We start from the raw sequence: 19,213 nt of genomic DNA on the forward strand, positions 1-19,213 counted from the left end.
ATACTTATTATAGTTATCTCCACTTCAAAAATCTTTCGTCTTTATGGAAAAACAAAATAATTTCCATCATAGTTATAATAGCAGTTTCGATGTATTGTTGAAGACGTTGGGTGCAAGTGTGTCAAGTAAACATACATTTTTTGAAAGGCCAAAAGGTCGAATATCGTAAAAATGCCAGTTCACGACTTTTAAACGGAGGTTAATCGTTAAAACCTTACAAATTTAACTACAAATGATTGTGTTAAGCCACCTCGTTACACTAACAATCGTAAATGATCGGTTTATAAAAGTGTTCATTACCTAAAGGATGTGACAGCATGAGAAATTAGTCCGTGATACAATGAAACTAAACAGTCCATGGAAATATTACAATTGTTGATCTTTGGCCATAGATAACTATAGATATCTCACCGCCTTGTAATTGAAGGAAGCCATTAAATGGCTTAAACGCCATATTGAAAAAGGGGTACAAATGATTTTCAGACATACCAATCAAACTATTCGAGGTCGCCGTAGTAAACAACGACCTAAAATTTTCTTACTGTAAGAGAATAAATGATCCCAGCAATAATCCGTTGATGGTGGATTAACATATTATACAAGTGTTACCTATGTGCTTAATATCATGTAATAGGCCCGCCTTTAAGAAAAGATAATAACTTTTCATTGTCTCGTGAATTCACACGCTAAGGCTTAACGCACTTCATAGTACGACGGAAATAAATACAAATGTAACACATTATTATATGCAGCAATTTTTACTATATTGTAAACGAAATCTAAGAACCGTTATTATGTGATAACGTTTTTTTGATTTACGCAAACGCAAAAATTAAATTACATTGTACATATTTTAGGTAGGTAGGTACTCATAATAATTAAAATGTACGTATCATAAACCGCTCATTCATTTAAATATTTCCGTCAGATTATATAATACTGATGAAATTTCATAAAAACAAACTAAAAAATAAACATTAAATGTCAAAAGAATAAACGCGAAATACTTACAATGCAGCAAGAAAATTAAATATGCCAGTTTTTTAAATGCCACTAACATTAAGAGAAAGGATGACTGGTGCATAGCTTATAATTTATTTATTTTTTATGTGTAGAACACTGTTCTTTTGATTTTTAATTCTGATAATCTTCATAAAAATAAATCTAATTTTAAATATTTGTATGTAAAAAAAAATTAAAAACTTATTAACAAACTAAGAATTAAAGTCAATGTCAATGCATTAAATTATTCATGAACGTATGTAACATCGGATATATTAAATAGCAAATGTTATTTTGAAACTAAATGCGTAATTGCCTAAAATAAAACATTTATCAGTCATTATAAATAGTTGAATAAATTAGCACAACAATATTTTGCACATACGTAAAATTAATTAAGACATACAGAATAACAATTACTCAAAAAATTAACACTTTGAAATAATTAAGCATAATAAATGTAAAGTATATTCAAGTTAGAAATATTTAGTGTAAATGAAGCATAATTCTATTTTAACAGAACGTTATTTTACAACTACACAGTTTACATTTTTTTCTCAAGTTTATTGACAATAAAAGATGCCGGTCGTATCTGAACCAATTCCTTTACCCTAAATATTGCCACTCACATTAGATAAAGATTGGTGCGATTGTTTTTATAAATGTTTATTTAATGTATATGTTTGTTTTGAAGGTGGTAGAACCCTTTGTGGTTCGACTCCGGCGGCACCACCGCCACACCTATTTCTACCTAATAACAGCTGTGTTAGGCGCTGCTTTGTTCCGGTTTGAAGGGTGTGGTAAGGGAGACAGACTTTTCCGAGGCGTTCCAGCTTAGTCCTCAGGGGTAGCGGCGCATCTGTTGCCAACCTCGGGTAGGAATATCTAATCCTATCTGAGGTTGATTACAGATGTCCATGGGCGGCAGTAGCCACTTACCATCAGGTGGACTGCATGCTCATCTGCTACTCTTATATTATAAATAAATAAATAAATTTGTAATCATATATTGGATTCATATCTAAGGTTGGCAACAGTTTACCCTTGAGAACTATGTTGGAACGCCTAGAATACCTATGCCTTCCTTACCTTCAAACCAGAATACAAAAGCACTTAACGCTGTTGTTGTAGGCGGACAGAGATCGGAAAGGGTGCTGAAGTAGTCGAACCACAGAAGATTCTACCATCCTGTAATTATTGAATGATTTATTGAATAATGTCTTTGTATCATAGCAACGTCGGTTTATGGCCACGGGTACTAAAAATTGACGTGTCGAAGCCTTCTTTGGATGTCTGAATTTGTTCTAATGTACTATTAATTCAATTGATAGTCCCAACGTGCGTTATAAATGTCATGTCATATTAGGTTTTCGATGACGTCAAGTGTCTTGAATGAATATTGGTGACGGAACTATAAGTTTCAAGGTAACTTATCTTGCATCCGTTATCAATAATCGATCTTTCCATTTTTTTTTTTTTACCAGTAGCCAGAAATAGTCAAATTTCTATGTTTGGTAGACAAAACATTAATAAGTACATTGATTATTAAGAGCTATTAAATAACCTATGGCGAATAAAAAAGAACTTTCTGAAATCAATCAATTTTATACTTTTCCAAGTTCTTGTCAAAAATTCCTATTAGTAATCATATCTGAAAATGTAATTGTATGTTAGGAAAATATACAAATTTTTCCGCAATATGCATTTACTGACTGTTCAAAAGTTTATTCAACTCAATTATCATGCTGTTACAAAAATGCATGTTAGTGCAATGATCGGATTACAATAATATACTCATGATTTTTATTACGTAATTTATTTGACCAATTGGCCTTTTATATTGTTAACTGTTGAATCACATCGAAAATAATTTATCTGCAAATTATATGCATTTAGCCGCAGCCTGACTCGCATATAAATAAAATGAATAAATAGATAGTAACGATTGTATAGTACATTGGTTGCCATAACAATCTAACACATAGGGTTCCGGGATTAAATTTTGATTCTGGGTCTTGGTGTTTGTGTACTCGTGTTAACATGTGAACATCTATAGGCCACACAATACTGAGACAGATATAGAAAGCTTGCTTTAAAAATATTCCTGAAGTTCGCAAAGGCGAATTAAGTCTGACTTATTGTTGTTTACGAGAGGAAACTTTCAAAAAGTACCCTGCACCGTGGGAGCGACACACAGGGTTATCCTCTAATCGTGTTCCCTCGCTGGGATCTGCCAAGGTAGCAAAATCTCGCTACACCGTCTGGTGTGTACGACGGTATGACGTCACAAACACCGCCGCCCTTCCCGGGGTTGCTACAGGCGGTTCGAATCCCTCTCTTGCGACCGCAACCCTAGAAGTCCCCTATTCTGGTCCCTTATCTACACCTACTACAATATAAAGTCTACCTACATGCTCATGACCAGCGTGACGGACGCTTCTCATTTTGAAAGGAAAACAGTATCTCGCAATGATAGAATGATGTATATCAAAAATCATATACCCTGTACACATATAGAAAAAGAAATAAATAGCTTCAACCACTTTATCTTTATTTATGAATACTTGTAACATGATCACTTACAACTAATGCATTCTAACAGAAACCAAATAAACTTGTTAGGGTATTTAATTTCAATACAATGAATGAGTCACTAACCAAATAGTATTTTATATAATAATGCACTTCTGTCAAGGTTTACAAGTTTATTTTACATATTCCTATATTAATAAGCCATTTTATATTCGATAAAATAACAAGAGGAAAATAAGAATAACAATAGGAATTCATATCCTGCTATCCAAATTATACAATAACTTGTAACTATTTTCTCAGCAGCCTTGTTATAGAATTGTTATAGTCACAGTTATATTGTTATAGTCACAGAATTGTTATAGAATGGTTAGCAGTTTGCAAAACTTGGACATACACACAAACTCATAAGTATCAAAAATATGGTTTTTGAGATTTCATTTCGTTCAAGCACAATTTCGTTCAATTTTTCCTATATTGTGTACTATGTACTTAAATCTTATATCTATGCCTTATCATGTAAAATAGTTTAATTATATTAAATCGACAACAATTAAAGTAAACAATTTTAAAGATTACTTTGGATTACGTGCAACTTATGTGACGTATCGCTTACCATTACATATTTGATATATTTTGTATCATCCGCCAGTGTGACACGATTCTTCTCTAAGGTCCCAATCCTGTTGCAAGAACCAATTAATCTTTCCCCGACACTTAAAAGTACTTGTGCAAAGTTGGAGAACAAAACAAGAGTATGTATGCAACAACCATCCTCTTTCAAATGGTTTTCAAAAAAATCCGCTCACATCGCTGACAGAATCAAAATAGGGGTAGATGACCTCACCGCGCGTCCAGCTAAACCAATTCTAACAAACATGCAATCTTAGACCTACGTGAGCTGCTTCTAAATATTCGAGGTAAATTGGACTGTGTGAGCGACATTCGGTGTTAAGAAGACAACTAATTACAAAATAAAGCTAAACAGTGAACTTAATTAAACTACTTACTTTAAGCAATGTTACACAAATGCTCAGTTGAAATAATTCACATAAATACTCTTTTGAAAAAAAAAACAGAAGTATTATAAAAAACAATTAAGCCCCGTTTCAAGAACATAGAATAAACTTTCTACACTCACGGTAGGATTACGTGTGCTTAATCATTCATATGTCTATCTGGCCTGGGTTCGAACCCGGAACCCTTTGCGCGTCAGACCGGTATGATGATCGCCGCCACAAGGGTCGTCATAGGGAATTAAGTAGCGCAATGTCAAACGCAAACGAATGCTACATCAATAAGTTTGACACCTATCTATGTGTTTGTCTGTGACGTCATAACTCCATATTGGCTGATTTAAATGCTACTTTTCATTTGAAACAGATTTAATTGCAGTGAAAATTATTAGTGATAACAATTTATGTGTTAAGCCGCTTGAAAATGTAATGATCAGCTTAATTTCACGATGGTGCAGCGATTTCAATTATATAATGCGAATTATAGTCGTCACAATTTAATAGGCCCATTTTGAAACCAATTATTACGACAAATCGATTACAACCACACATCGTATATTATAAATTACTTAATATTTTGTAAACAGAATATTTATTCTGTATTTTTCTAAATCATCTAAATATTCAATAAAAAGGAGAAAAGAAAATAAATTCTAGTGTGATTTACAAATTTAATCCTTTTTAGAAGATTAAATAAAGCAACGGTCGTAAACTGTATTTTTTTTTTTCGTTTTATCATTCACTAAGAAACAAAGTTTTGATTATTTTATTGTTGTTATAATGAAAAAGGGATAAATAATTAGTTATTGCTAATTATAAGTTTCGATTATTAAAAGTTACTCGATTATGGTTTCTTCCGAATGCTTTGAAGCTGCAAGCTCTAATCGTCACGTGGTCGTAATTTTCCTACTAAAAAGTTAGTTTAAGACATTAATGACATTGGGATAGCATGTGTCAAAACGGGCCTATTAAATTGTGACGACTATAGTGTTTTTTTTATCAATATTTTATCTTTATGTTAAACTAATTATATTAAACACAACCAGCTACGAATGTTACGAAGCAAAGTGGCAAATGAGTTTACATGCTTTGTCCATACTTTTTATATTCTGCGACGTTAGGCCAATTGTCTAGGGTCTCGCTCCGAATTTCTTGGGATGAATGGTCTACAAAATGAATCCAATTTTCCTTTGTAGCAGCAGCGAAAGGTCAAGCTTAGGTAGAATGGTCGAAGAGAAACGTGATCGATGTGTATAAAAACAACGATTTAATTTTCGTTCATGGTTGCTTACAAAACGGACAAAAGAGCTCTTATCTCATTCAGATGAGAATTTTATATATTTGATTATATTATTTTTATATTGGTATGAATTTTATTATACATAAGTTTCAGTGGAGTGGATGCTCGCTGGCTTACACATAAAGCGAGCAATTCAGTCCTCAACGCATATGTAACTGACTTCAGGTAGAACCCATGTCTCATATGAAGATGTCCATGTGCCGTAGTAACCACTTACCATCATATAGACTGCAAGCTCGATTGCTAATTCAATATAAGAAAAATCTAAATACTTTTAGAATTTTAATAACCCTACAGAACTGCCTATTTAAATAAACATAGAAAAACATGTAGTAAATACACAAATACATAGCAATGAAATACGACGGAAACGTCTCATCATTTTCCACGAAAGAACAAAGCAGCACAATGATTAATAACAAGATTAAATAATAAAACGGCATCGTATCATCTAGATCTCGCTCACGCAAAACTCAAGGCTGCTTCCCTATTTAATATTCCGTGAGGAATACTCCGTCAACTTATTTGGTCTCTGAGCTGATTTTGAATCACAATTGTTATTGTGCAATACAATAGCCCTTGACCAAGACGGGCACAATTTACTCGAGCCACAAAGAATTGGTATCGCCGGACATTCGATGACAAGACAATGCTAGCGACTCCTATTCCAGCTTTGTTTCGAAAAAGGATCGGGTAGGGTTGACGAACTTTAGGGACAATCAGGCCAAATTTCTTATTAAAACGAAAATAATAATAACGCTTATTCATAAGCCTATGTAAAACGATCAGAGATATAAATAACCTGTGTATTCTACATATTTTCATTAAATATGACGCAAGTTAATTTATGGTGATTCTTTGGCCGCACCCCTGTATGGGACAATCATTGTGTTGCTCGCTTTTCTTTGAAAATTGTTTAAACACCAAATAAAATGAAAATAACGTAATATTTTGATTATCTTGATAGTCAATTTTGATTCAAAGGAGCGTCCCTGGGACAGTTGACAGCCCTGCGACGTTATCTTTGAAAACAAACACGTGCCTATGTAGATTTCTGGAAGGTTCAATCGCCCGCAACACCTCTGTCGTGATTTTCAAGAATACCCGCTATAATTTAGGTCGACATGTTTTCTTTCAATACAATGCTGAATAGAGTTCGCTGAATTACTGAATTGTAAGGGTCTCTCGAGTACTGCGAGTACGATATCTATATTATTTCTAATAATAGTAATGAAACAATAACTGGCAGTAATGTAATCATTTGCAAGAATATTAAAAATACATCAACACATATAAACGAAAATACATTTTTGCATGAAATTATTTTAATAACACAGGTGCATTCCGCGTCAAACTGCTAGTCCGCTCTGAAGTTGATGCGAGCAGGTGTAGTCATACAATTTGCTGTGGCGACGCGATTCATTTCTTTATTCGGAGCGGACTAGCAGTTTGGCGCGAACTATACGTACTACATAAAAGCGGATCATGGTGGACGGTGGTGAATCAATAATAAAACAGAACACCTATTTTTACAGGTTTTACAGTTAACTTAAAAGTACTTACGACAAAATGAAATATACCTACATCTTATACCATTACCAGTATTTATTAATCAAATCAACCTTTCTAAATAAACCAAAAACGTACTATGAATTTTAAACTTTTTAAAACCAGAACACGTACCGCTTAACACTGCTATTATAAAATAAGGCAGAATAAGGTGTGATGGTGGTGTCTCCAAAATCAAACGAAAAACGAATCTGCCACCTTCAAAAAAATTATATTTCAATTTTATTATATAAAAGCTACTGAACAAATAATATGCAATTTCTACACTTCTAAAGGAAGCCTGGAAAATCATTCTAGATTTTAATTAATGTAGGACAAAAGAGCGAAGTAATTACGTACGGGTACTGGGTACTAGCAACGCTATTATTGCGGGAACTATGGATATTCACTTTTATAACCTGGAAAGAAAAAGGTAGAACAACATTAACCTAGGTAGTTAATGAAGCTGGTGCAAGAGTGCTGTGCCTCGGAACTTCATATTACTTCGTTAAGTTTGAAGCTTAACCTAAACTTCCTTTGTACTGATTCTTAAGCCGAGGTTCAGGATATAAAAAGTTTTAATTATAATTTTCGTACATACCTATAGTCATAGTTTATAAAGGCTTGTAGCACCATCTATTGTGACTATTGCGGCAACGTGCGTTAGATTGATACCTGGAAAAAATAATCTGCAGTATTCTTTCAGAATTTAAGTAACGAGCGAGCATGTAGTCTGTTTATAATCCGAATGTTCATTGATGCGCCTTACGTCTTTTCCTTGTCCTTCAAAGTAACAAAACGTAATACATGTTTTTTGTACCTAAATCTAAAATAGATATGGCGGTAGTGTCGCCACACTTTACACTATTAATATTTCTGGTTTAACCGCTTTATGTGCGAGTTAATCTAAAACAGATGCAAAGATTTTGAATGAACACAAAAAGAAACAGAAGAAGTGGCCTACATTACGTTTTATTCCCAAAACTCGTAACTGCTTACGTACTTTATGAGGCATATACCCTTATTCTCATGAATACAAACGCATCTGTGATTGACTCCAAGAGTTCTACTTAAAGTTTCAGATTTTCATGCGCGACAGTACCCACTTATCAACAGGTGGACTGTTTGATGATTTCAACTTCAATCATATTAAAAACCCGAGACTTGCATAAGATATTAGAACCAATCCAAGGTATTTGTTCCAGATGGGCCACCGCGTCCCCAGGTACTCCAGCTTGCTCTGGGGTGTCTGCATACCAAGCTCTTGCAGCAGCTTCGATCTGGAAGAGGAGCTCTCGCAGAAGTTATCAGGCCTGGGCATTTCTGTACGGGTACAAAATACTATGTGTACTGTGAAGAACTTTAAACGACCCTACTCGTTTGGAAAGACTCTGTCGATGTAAGTATTAAAATTAACATTTTGAGACTGATATTATCGCATTGTGTTATGTAACGACGATAATGGGGTGTTTTGATATATTTATTGCCGTTATTTCAACCTAATTACTTGGACCATAAAAATAATGTGCAGGCCAGCTGTGGCTTAAGAGTCACTGCTACCATATAGAAAAGGGATTCTACGTGAAGCCAATCACAGACGACTTATTTTTCCCATAATTTAATCAAAGGCATAAGATTGGTAACAAAATTCTCGGAATTAGTGGGAAAATATCTCTTTTCTTTCTCGTATAAAAACACGACTTTTCCTTTTAAAATAAATTTAAGAACTCGCTGTATTTTTTGTAGGCTACTTTAATACTTTTTACAATATAAATCCATATAATATTTAAATCTATGGAGAAATAGAGTAGCTAGACTTTAGTAATAGAATATTAATTCAAAGAGAACTTTTCGTAAATTGGGCCTCTATTTAATTTTTTCGTAAAGTTTTTAATGACTACTTTTCTACAAAGATCTTGTAGCCTAAAGGTAGTCATATCTTATTCGTAAGCATCTTAATTCCAAGCTAATTAAATGTAAACAAGTTGGAATAAGTTATAAAATTCTTAACCAAGCAAGTAGGTGAATAGTTTAATGTCTCGAGTTACATTTTACGATTTTATAAACGACTGAATTTAGTAACCTCACGTTGAACGGGTTTGGCATGAAATGGAAATGATAAATTGTAACAGATGATTTTACACTTACAAAATCTCAGTTACGATATAAATGTATTACCTTATTGTGGTCACTTACAAGATCTCAGTTACAATAAATATTTTTAAATTAATATCGGATTAAATCAATCTCAACGGCACAAAGACCAGAATTTACTAAAGTAGTTGACAGATTCATCCAAATCGCATAAATCTAACTAGGGTTCTATCCTTACCAAACTCGTGCATCCAGAACACAGTAGCATCACCACTACTGTACTAAACTTGAATACTAGATCTAAAATGTATTTTACATTTGATGCTTTTTGTATTCATAGCCCTACTCTAGGATTATGGGTGTTATGAACCCACAAGCCAAAACCTGCTCGGGAATCGAACCCGAAAAGCTTTGTGTATCATACTACCAGTATGACACACAAAGTGTTCCGCGTGAGTTTTATACGTGATGTTGGTATCTCATCACTCGCAATGATTTGTATCACGTTTGTTAATATAAGTTACGCTAATGACGATAGGTCCACCAATACTAAAACACGTGCAAAAAGAGTATAATTATCATTTTAAAAACACATTTTATTTCCAGAACGTTTTTCCTAGCGATCATTCTGTTATTGAGTTTGGGAACGATAATGGACGACGGGAAGGAAGGCGCTACGAACTTCGAGAAACTTCTGAATGCTTTCTCGTTAAAACGCAACGTGAGGAAGATCATTGACTTGACCGACTCTCCCTCGAACGTCAAAGGAGTGGATGCCATTAGGGGTGTGAATGCCTTTGCGTTGTTACTCGCTCATAAATCAATGGCGATGGCGCACAGCCCGTACATAAACAAGACGAGTTTTTCAGCGGTTTGTATTTATTTTGTCATTAATTTTTAAAGGTGATAAATCGGTCCTAGTTTGATTCCGATGGCTCTGGTACGCTTATTTATACCTTATAACATAAGTATCAAGCGTGTTAAGCGACTGCATGATTGTTTGATGCTTCAATTAATATGATTAGAAGATATGTTTATATGTTTAGAAGATGTCATTTTGGAATAATTTTGTTTAGAAGATTAGAATTCAGTTAGTTCTAGTTAAGAGTTATAGTTACTATAGTTATAGAAAGTACTCAGATTTTCAATCAAAATTATTTCGTAAACACATTTGTAGTAATTATGTAATGATATATTTTTATTTCTTTCCCTCTTTCAGTGAAGTATATGCCATTATCTTGATTTTAATCTTTATTAACTCGGGTTATACACAAACTTACTTTTTCTCAGTGCTTTCGTACTTTGTTATATATTAGTATAAAAACAATTAATTAATTATGAGTAAGGTATCAGCAAGAACGCCGCATCATTATTGGAAGCGAACTAAGCTCCTGCTATTATAAACTTGTTAATTAATTTAACGCGAAAACATTTTTATTCCCTTAACCCAATTAAAAGGTTTACTTCGCTCAAAGCGTTGGAAGTTTAACAATTAACTATTGATTTATGAAGGAACTTCGTAGTTATGTTATTTATGTCCATAAAATCTAGTTTGGAGCGGCAACTTTAATATAACATGGCCAATTTGAAAAGTTCGAGGGCTTACAACAATGTAGTACATCGAGGCATTGTCTTGAGTTTGTTGGTTTTAAATGATTTATTGAACTGTAATGAAACAATGTTAACTATTTTAATTACCTCTAAAGCACACGATGTTAAAGATTAGTTAACCCTTTTTAGGACAGATTTACCGAGAAACTATATAATGTAAAGATAACTTTAATTTATTTTGATAAACTTAATGCTATCTATTTATATGTCTGCGATTCGAACTTAGTATTCTAGCGAGAACTGATTAAGCTATAATCACTTTAAAGATTATATTGACATTTATGATCTCTATTTTTAATTGAAGTAGCAGTCGAGTCCACGTGATGAAAGTGGTCACTGCCACCCATGAACATTTATATCATCATCAACCCATTACTGTCCCACTGCTGGGCACGGGTCTCCTCTCAGAATGAGAAGGATTAGGCCATAGTCCACCGCGCTGGCCATGTGCATATTGGTAGACTTCACATACCTTTAAGATTTTTTTATATATCTCTCAGGTATGCAGGTTTTCTCACGATGTTTTCCTTCACCGTTGAAGCAAGTGATGATTAATTTCTTATACGCACATAAATTTGAAAATCAGAGGTGCGTGCCTGGGATTTGAACCTCAGACCCCTCGATCGAGAGGCCGCGTTTCTTAACCACTAGGCTATCACTGCTTTTTGAACATTTATAATCAATCCTAAATATGATTGAACCCCTATCGGCTACATGTACATTCCTCTGAGTAAACTCGAATGCCTCGATTTGCATTACATTTATACAAACTGATCACATACACAACTACAATAGGCAACAGTACCGAAGCCGTTTATGCCCATCTTAAGATTATGGAAGATCTTAATCTTAACAACTATATGTACCTACCAATATGTATGTATTAATTTCAACACTAATTAATTTCGTCATATCTTCAGGTCTTCGGCATGCCGTGGGCGGTAGTTGGACGCTCAGCAATAGTATATACCGACAGTTTCCTGTACCTCAGCGGGTTTTTGAACGCGAACAACCTACTCCAGGAGCTAGAACGAAAAGGCACCATCGATCTAAAAAATAAACTCATTGCGAGATGGTTCAGGTTGGTCAAAATATTTATTATAAAGAATAATTGTATTATAGGGTAGAATACGGTTTATCGACGTAAAGCATATTGACTCAAAACACAAGGCTCCGTTTGGTCCTAGTTGTAAAATTATAGATAGGAGCTACCGTTGCATAACTTCCCTAATTATATAACAAACAATAAGTTAGTCTGCAAACACACGCTCCTAATAAAAGACAGTCTTTGGTACTACATCAGTTAAAGAGGTCTTGTATTTTAGCAGACTAGCATGCAGTCCACCTGATGGTAAGTAATCGACCTCAGATAGGATTAGAAATTCCTACCTGAGGTCGGCTACAGCTGCGCCGGTACCCCTGAGGACTAAACTGTAACGCCTCGGAAAAGTTTGTCTCCCTTACCACACCCTTCAAAACGGAACACAGCTGCGCCTAACACTGCTGTTATTAGGTAGAAATAGGTGTGGCGGTGGTGCCGCCGGAGTTGAACCACAAAAGGTTCTACCACCTTCAGAATAATTTGTATAAAGCAACGCCCATGATTTGTTTTATCTTCCATAGCGCGTCCATCTAAATTGCCACTGCCTTAATTAGTAACTGATATAACCTTTTACTTTTTGCTCGATTTTGCTGATATTAGGAAAAGGATGTCCATGCTCCATAGTAACTTTTTCTACATTTATAAATAGTGTTGCAATAAAGATTTCCCTAAATTAATAATCATCTTAATCTAATTCGTTTCTCCATTAATAATTCATTGAACAGATCTTCATTGAGATCGATTTATTTCCGTTATCATAATGAGTCTTAACGCGTTTATTGATTGATTTAATGGGAATTTAACGAGAAATGAATCATTGATGTTACATAGAAAACCCCCTTTACTAATAGCGTTTATGTTAATGCATTCAAATCGAATTCAAAAAACGTAGTACGCATAAACATACATCTTACGGTTAAACTGAATTTTATTTTTTTTATTTTTTTATTTAATTTTGTAACACCTTAAACTAAGGGTAACAAGGGAGGACTTAATGCCTAATGGCATTCTCTGCCAGTCAACCCTGGGCGATGGCGACATTATGTGGTAGGCATTTACACAAAAGTAAAATAAAATGTAATATATTATATATACACATACATATACATATATATATACATACTAGTAACAATAATAAATATATAAAAAACATATAAACAATAATCCTGATATATAAAATATATACAAAATAAGAACAAATTAAAAATATGCTAAGTATAAAAGATCGAAAGACTCAAATGCTAGAAGGTGGTCGTAAGTAATGTTCACGAACCAATCTTTTGAAAGTGCTCCTGCTTGGAGCTTGCCTGATGTTTTCGGGTAGGGCATTCCATAGCAGTATTGCCTGTACTGTGAAAGAATAACGGAAAAAGCCACTGTTATGTGAAGGAATACTGACTTTCAAAATTCTGGAGGAACGTAGTCCACTATCGTGAGACGAGGTGTGGAACTGAAACTTTCCCTTTAGATACAAAGGAGAAGCTGGATCGTATAAAATAGAATACAGAGCCAGGAGAATTCTAGAGTTACGCCTTTGACGAATGGTAAGCCATTTCAGCTGACGTCTATAATTGGATATATGATCATATTTGCGAAGATTAAAAATAAAACGGATACAATTATTAAGAAGGCGCTCTAGCTTGAATTTATAGGAAATACGGACTTTAATTTCAAGTCAAGCTACATAAAAAGCAATTAAGTAGTACTATTATAAACACAAAAAACCCGACTACTTAAAAATGAAACTGAACAGGGAACGAAAAGGAATGTAACGACACCTGATATTTAAATATCTTTTAAGTTTTTTTTTAAATTGTAGGGCATGTCTTACAATGAGAAATTGGAAAGAAAGGGTGTACATTCTAAACTAAATCATGACCTATTTCTAGACTGTTCCCGCTATTCCTGAGCCTCATGCTGTTCTGCACCTACATTCTACCAGACATCAACAATGGACCGCAATGGAACTTAGTTGTGGAGGAGCACAGCAGAGTCTGCGAGAAGAACATGTGGAAGAGCTTCCTTTTTATCCACAACTACTTCGGATTTGAGGAAATGGTAAGACAAAATACCTTTTTTTTATAATATAAGAGTAGCAGACGAGCATGCAGTCCACCTGATGGTAAGTGGCTACTGCCGCCCATGGACATCTGTAATCAACCCCAGATAGGATTAGATATTCCTACCTGAGGTAGGTTACAGAAGCGCCGCTACCCCTGAGGACTAAGCTGGAACGCCTCGGAAAAGTCTGTCTCCCTTACCACACCCTTCAAACCGGAACACAGCAGCGCCTAACACTGCTCTTATTAGGTAGAAATAGGTATGGCGGTGGTGCCGCCGGAGTCGATTCACAAAGGGTTCTACCACCTTCGAAAGCCTATACATTTTTTTAAATTATTTTTACCTGTCTGTATTTACAGGCATGCATAGATTTCAGTTATCGTAGTTGAGCCATATTTGTCTATAATACCATCGCAATCTTCCTTTAGCGCTCTTATGACTCAAGAATGAAATTGAAATCATGGGAAGCAGAGTTATCTTATTAGAGCGAACATATTTATGTATTCTAGTCACTGAATAACTCAACTAACCTATAGAAAACCTTTATATTCAAGGGATGCTTAAATCTGGCGGACTAGGTGATGGCTAAGTCTGGTCAGTTATTCAACTAAAAGCCGAACGATTGATTTTAGACTTGCCTTGACTTTGAATTATATCGAATCCTCATACTTCATGTAGTTGGTTACAACTGCCCATGAATGGTACTGACGCTTTCTAAGTTTCAAATAGAAAATCTTGTGACGTTATTGTTATTGATTTTCCAATTTTTTTAAGCAAACCAGCAGTTGAAGTATATCGGATCGTTAGTAAAATTATGAATGTTTTCGTACATTAAATAAATCCAATTAGGAAATTATATTATCTTATAACGATTCAACATTAATAGGAATGTACTTTGTATCACGTACGTCGTACAATGGTATTAAATCATAAGTGGGTGATACAATATTATATAAGCCCCTTGGGAACCAGAACGCAGACTGCGACTATTGTTTAGTATCGTACGTATCATATAGTACGAGTATATCAATCAATAGTACAAGATTAGTTTCATTTATTGTTTTTACAGATAGCTGTAAAAACAATAAATGAAATATGTAAAATATAGATTTTACATAATTACGGAAGTAAGCACCTATTCGGTTTTTTTTTAATTATTGTATTTAATTGGTGTGTGTAACTTGTTTACAATTGAATAATTAAACTAAAAGTACCTGATTATTATTCCAATACAATTAGTCATATTTTCTATACAAGATTTGTATTTCATATCTACTTGTCAAAGCCCTTTAAAAGAGTTGAAACCCCACAAATAAATTAGATAATGGTAGCCTCTATAACGTTCCATTCCATCACAGCTCATCTGAAACAAAAAAAGATGTGACAACGAAGCCACTGCAGTCGATTAATCTGAGCCATTGTTCTAAAATGCCTTAATAAACTTTAATAGAATATTTATGATATTCTATATCTTAATTGAGTTAAATAACTCAATAATATTGGGCGAGTAAAGTCTCGAAAACTTTAACGCCGAAAATACAAGGTTTCTACTATAAAATACGAAATATAACCTTCATAGCGCCTACGCCCATTTTATGAACTCAAGAACAATTGTAGAAATAATATTTTACATAAACACTACGAGAAGTCAGGGGTCAACAAAGGCGGGCTTCGAACCCAGGCTATTATGAAGGCATTTCACTGGATCGAACGGACCCTAGCTCTTGACCCGTAATATTTCATTTCAATATTATTTTAGGACCGGAGATTATTTATTATTTACGAATACTAGCTCTGCCCTGGCCTGGTGGGTGATGTTTTTTACGATTTCTCAACGCTCCTTGGAATAATTAGTATGGTAAATATTTCTGTAATTAAAGCGTAAACAGTTGTCAAAAACATGAATTACGAATAAAAGTTGTATCTACATCAATCCAATTATTAAATTTAAGATATTATTTATACTTATAAATAGTAAAGTTATACCAGAAGACTGATACGAACGGAGTTATCTGATGATCGTTAACTCATACTGAACTTACTATATTCTTACTTGTAGAAAAGCAATTTTTTTTGGCATATTATGTCAACATAGGCACAATATTATTCTGTGACTTATGTTTCGGAACAGACTTCAAGTGCTTCATCTTTTCGAACGGAAGCGTAGTAGGTAAGAAAACGATTAGTAAAAGAAAATAAAGTTATATATTTCTTAAATGGAAATAGATTTGAAAAACAATTTTCAACGTACAGACAAAACTCTTATAATACATATTAGTTTTATTTAAATCCAGATACCGTTCTCTAGAAAGTAATAGAGGGAAAAGGCAGCTATTGATGAGCGACTAACCTTTGTAAATTGCTAGACAGATACCGAGCAGCGAATTTATTGCTGCTTTATTGAAGTTTTTATTGCAAACTTGCTATTTCTGCGCACAGAAAAACTTAATTGAATTGATCGACTCCATTATTCAAGTACGGAACTAAAGTACATAGAAAATTACCGACTACCTGGGAAGAATCTAACAAGAAATATACGTTGAGCAAACCGACAGTAATTTTGTTAAAAGTTAATAATAAATTCTTTAGTTTCTTGTGTTTACAACTAAGATCCTCTTTTTTATATCCACTCCGGAGGGTGATGTTTATTGAGTGTATGTATGTAGATATGAATTTATATCTTATATATAAAATTTTCGTGTCACATGTTAGTTACCGTACTCCTCCGAAACTGTTTTATCGATTTTCACCAAATTTTATATTCAGATTCAGTAGGTCTGCGAATTGGCTACGATAAGGGTTGTTCACCCTTAACATTTTTTTATTTATAGGGCAACACAACGTTTGCCGGGTCAGCTATGTATATATGTAGGTCTAATTCTTTGGTACATCCTACAGCCCAGATGGCTCGACAGATTTTACAAGTAACATATTAATAAGTAACATATGAGTAATCATGTGATTCGTCTATATCGTGGTAGTGACATAGTTCCATTTTCTAGTTTTTATTCTAGTTATTTTGTTTGATATCTATGGTTCTTCTTTAATGTGATCAATAGCATAGTTCTTCAAATCTATAATGCTTATTGTTATATTTGGACCACTAACCGAATAATACGTTTCTCCTCAGTGCCTCACACACACGCATCAAATTGGCATGGATATGCAGCTCTACGTAGCGACACTGCCCTTGATGATAATTCTATGGAAGTTCCGAAGTCTTGGCTGGACTCTGCTAGCCTCTATAGCCGTCGGTTCCACCTTGTTGCGATACTTGGCCATCCATTGGTACGACATCAGCATGTTCGTGTATTATGGAATCTCGTAAGTATTTTACCTTTCAGCTTATATTTTAGGCAAAGGAATGTATGGTTATTGATTTAAAAGTGATAGTGGTAGAACCCCTTGTGGTTCAACTCTGGCAGCACCAGCGCCACACCTATTTCTGCCCATCAAAAGCAGTGTTAAGCGCTGCTGTGGTCTGGTTTGAAGGGTGTGGTAAGGAAGACATACTTTTCCGGGACGTTTCAGCTTAGACCTCAGGGGTAGCGGCGCATCTGTGGCCGACCTCTGATAGGAATATTTAATCCTATCTGGGGTTGATTACAGATGTCCATGGACGGCCGTAGCCACTTACCATCTGTCTGGTACTGCTACGCTATATTTGAAAAAAGGGATAAGAATTTACGTGACTAGAATTCAGAAGCGGTCATACCTATTATTTTCTCGGTAACACATCTTATTGCTCTAAGAGTACAAATAAGTAACTGAAGAATAACTTGAGCTTGTTTATGTACTGTGGAGTGTGGAATGGATCCCCTAGTGTTTACTCGTCACTACATATCACGTGTTCAAATATTTTACTATGTCCCAAGCGTCATATAAGAGCTCTAAGAATGTGTAAGGAAGCTCTAAAAACATAGTTACAACTGTTTTGAGTATTTGACGAACGATGCATGTATTATATGCATGCATTATGCATGAGGGCTTGAATGGTGCAGCGGTCAATATATCCGTCTGATGCATAAGGGGTTCGAATTCCAGTCCTGAATGCGACGTCCTGGCAGACATCATTGTGAATTTAGATCTGTTCTAAGTCTAGGTGTTTGATGATAGTAATATTCAGGGTTACATACATTGATTTACTTCTACATTATTTCCATGCGAGAACAATTGGAAAGAACGACTTCGATCTTGTCGTTTTTAAGTGATTCCCTAACGTCTACATAATAATAAATACAAAAATAAATTATTGAAAAATGATGTCGCTTTTAATAAAGCAAGGGCACATCACTATGGGGAGTGATCACATAACAAATTGTTTTACTTACACATTGTCCCTGTAGAGAAGGGGTTGAAAGTTCAAAACTGGCTCTCTATGTGTAATTTATAGATAACCCGTTACCACGAATTTCCGAAAACTTCGTTATACAACACACAAACGAAATTGTGAAAGACTAAAGCAGAGAGCGGAGCGACCTCCGGTTATACGAACCAGAATAATTAAACAAGGAGCTCGCCGAAGCATAATTAGGTCAAACAACAATTTTATTATGCTATCGACACAATTCTAGATATTTTTATAATGAGACATCTCATTAACATACTGATAATCGGGTTAGGGGAATGAATCGTTTATACTGATTCGTTCTTTAGTTTCGTTTCGATTGGTATCATCATGTACAAAAGTCCTCCAAAATAGTATTAAGGCGACTGCCATTTTTAAGCGAAATATAATTTGGCATCGTGCTATCATTTACGTATGAGGCGACCATCTTAGACCTCAAGCATAAATTAGTAAAGATTACCCACTCCTAACAAGAAAATGTAACCAGTTTTGACAATGAAATTGTCACTGTCGTCTATTTTAATGTATGAAGAATATTAAAAAATGTCGTTTTTAGATCATTCATGAATGAAACGATATTCTCCGCACTTTTTCTTCGA

General features: G+C 34.5%; 1 protein-coding gene across 1 annotated transcript in view; it reads left to right on the top strand.

Annotated features, from left to right (window-relative positions):
* drd (drop dead) overlaps positions 1–19,213 on the top strand; it is a 37,603-nt gene that overhangs the window by 12,446 nt on the left and 5,944 nt on the right. The window contains exons 3-7 of the mRNA XM_073086114.1: positions 8,604–8,797; positions 10,099–10,363; positions 12,024–12,184; positions 14,095–14,263; positions 17,397–17,590. Of these exons, the coding sequence (XP_072942215.1) occupies positions 8,604–8,797; positions 10,099–10,363; positions 12,024–12,184; positions 14,095–14,263; positions 17,397–17,590 (983 nt within the window). The remainder of the gene's footprint in view (positions 1–8,603; positions 8,798–10,098; positions 10,364–12,023; positions 12,185–14,094; positions 14,264–17,396; positions 17,591–19,213) is intronic.

This window comes from Epargyreus clarus, unplaced genomic scaffold (genome assembly GCF_041222505.1).
Source record: "Epargyreus clarus isolate Ecla_fem2 unplaced genomic scaffold, WU_Ecla_fem_2.2 ptg000023l, whole genome shotgun sequence".
Classification (NCBI taxonomy): Eukaryota; Metazoa; Arthropoda; class Insecta; order Lepidoptera; family Hesperiidae; genus Epargyreus; species Epargyreus clarus.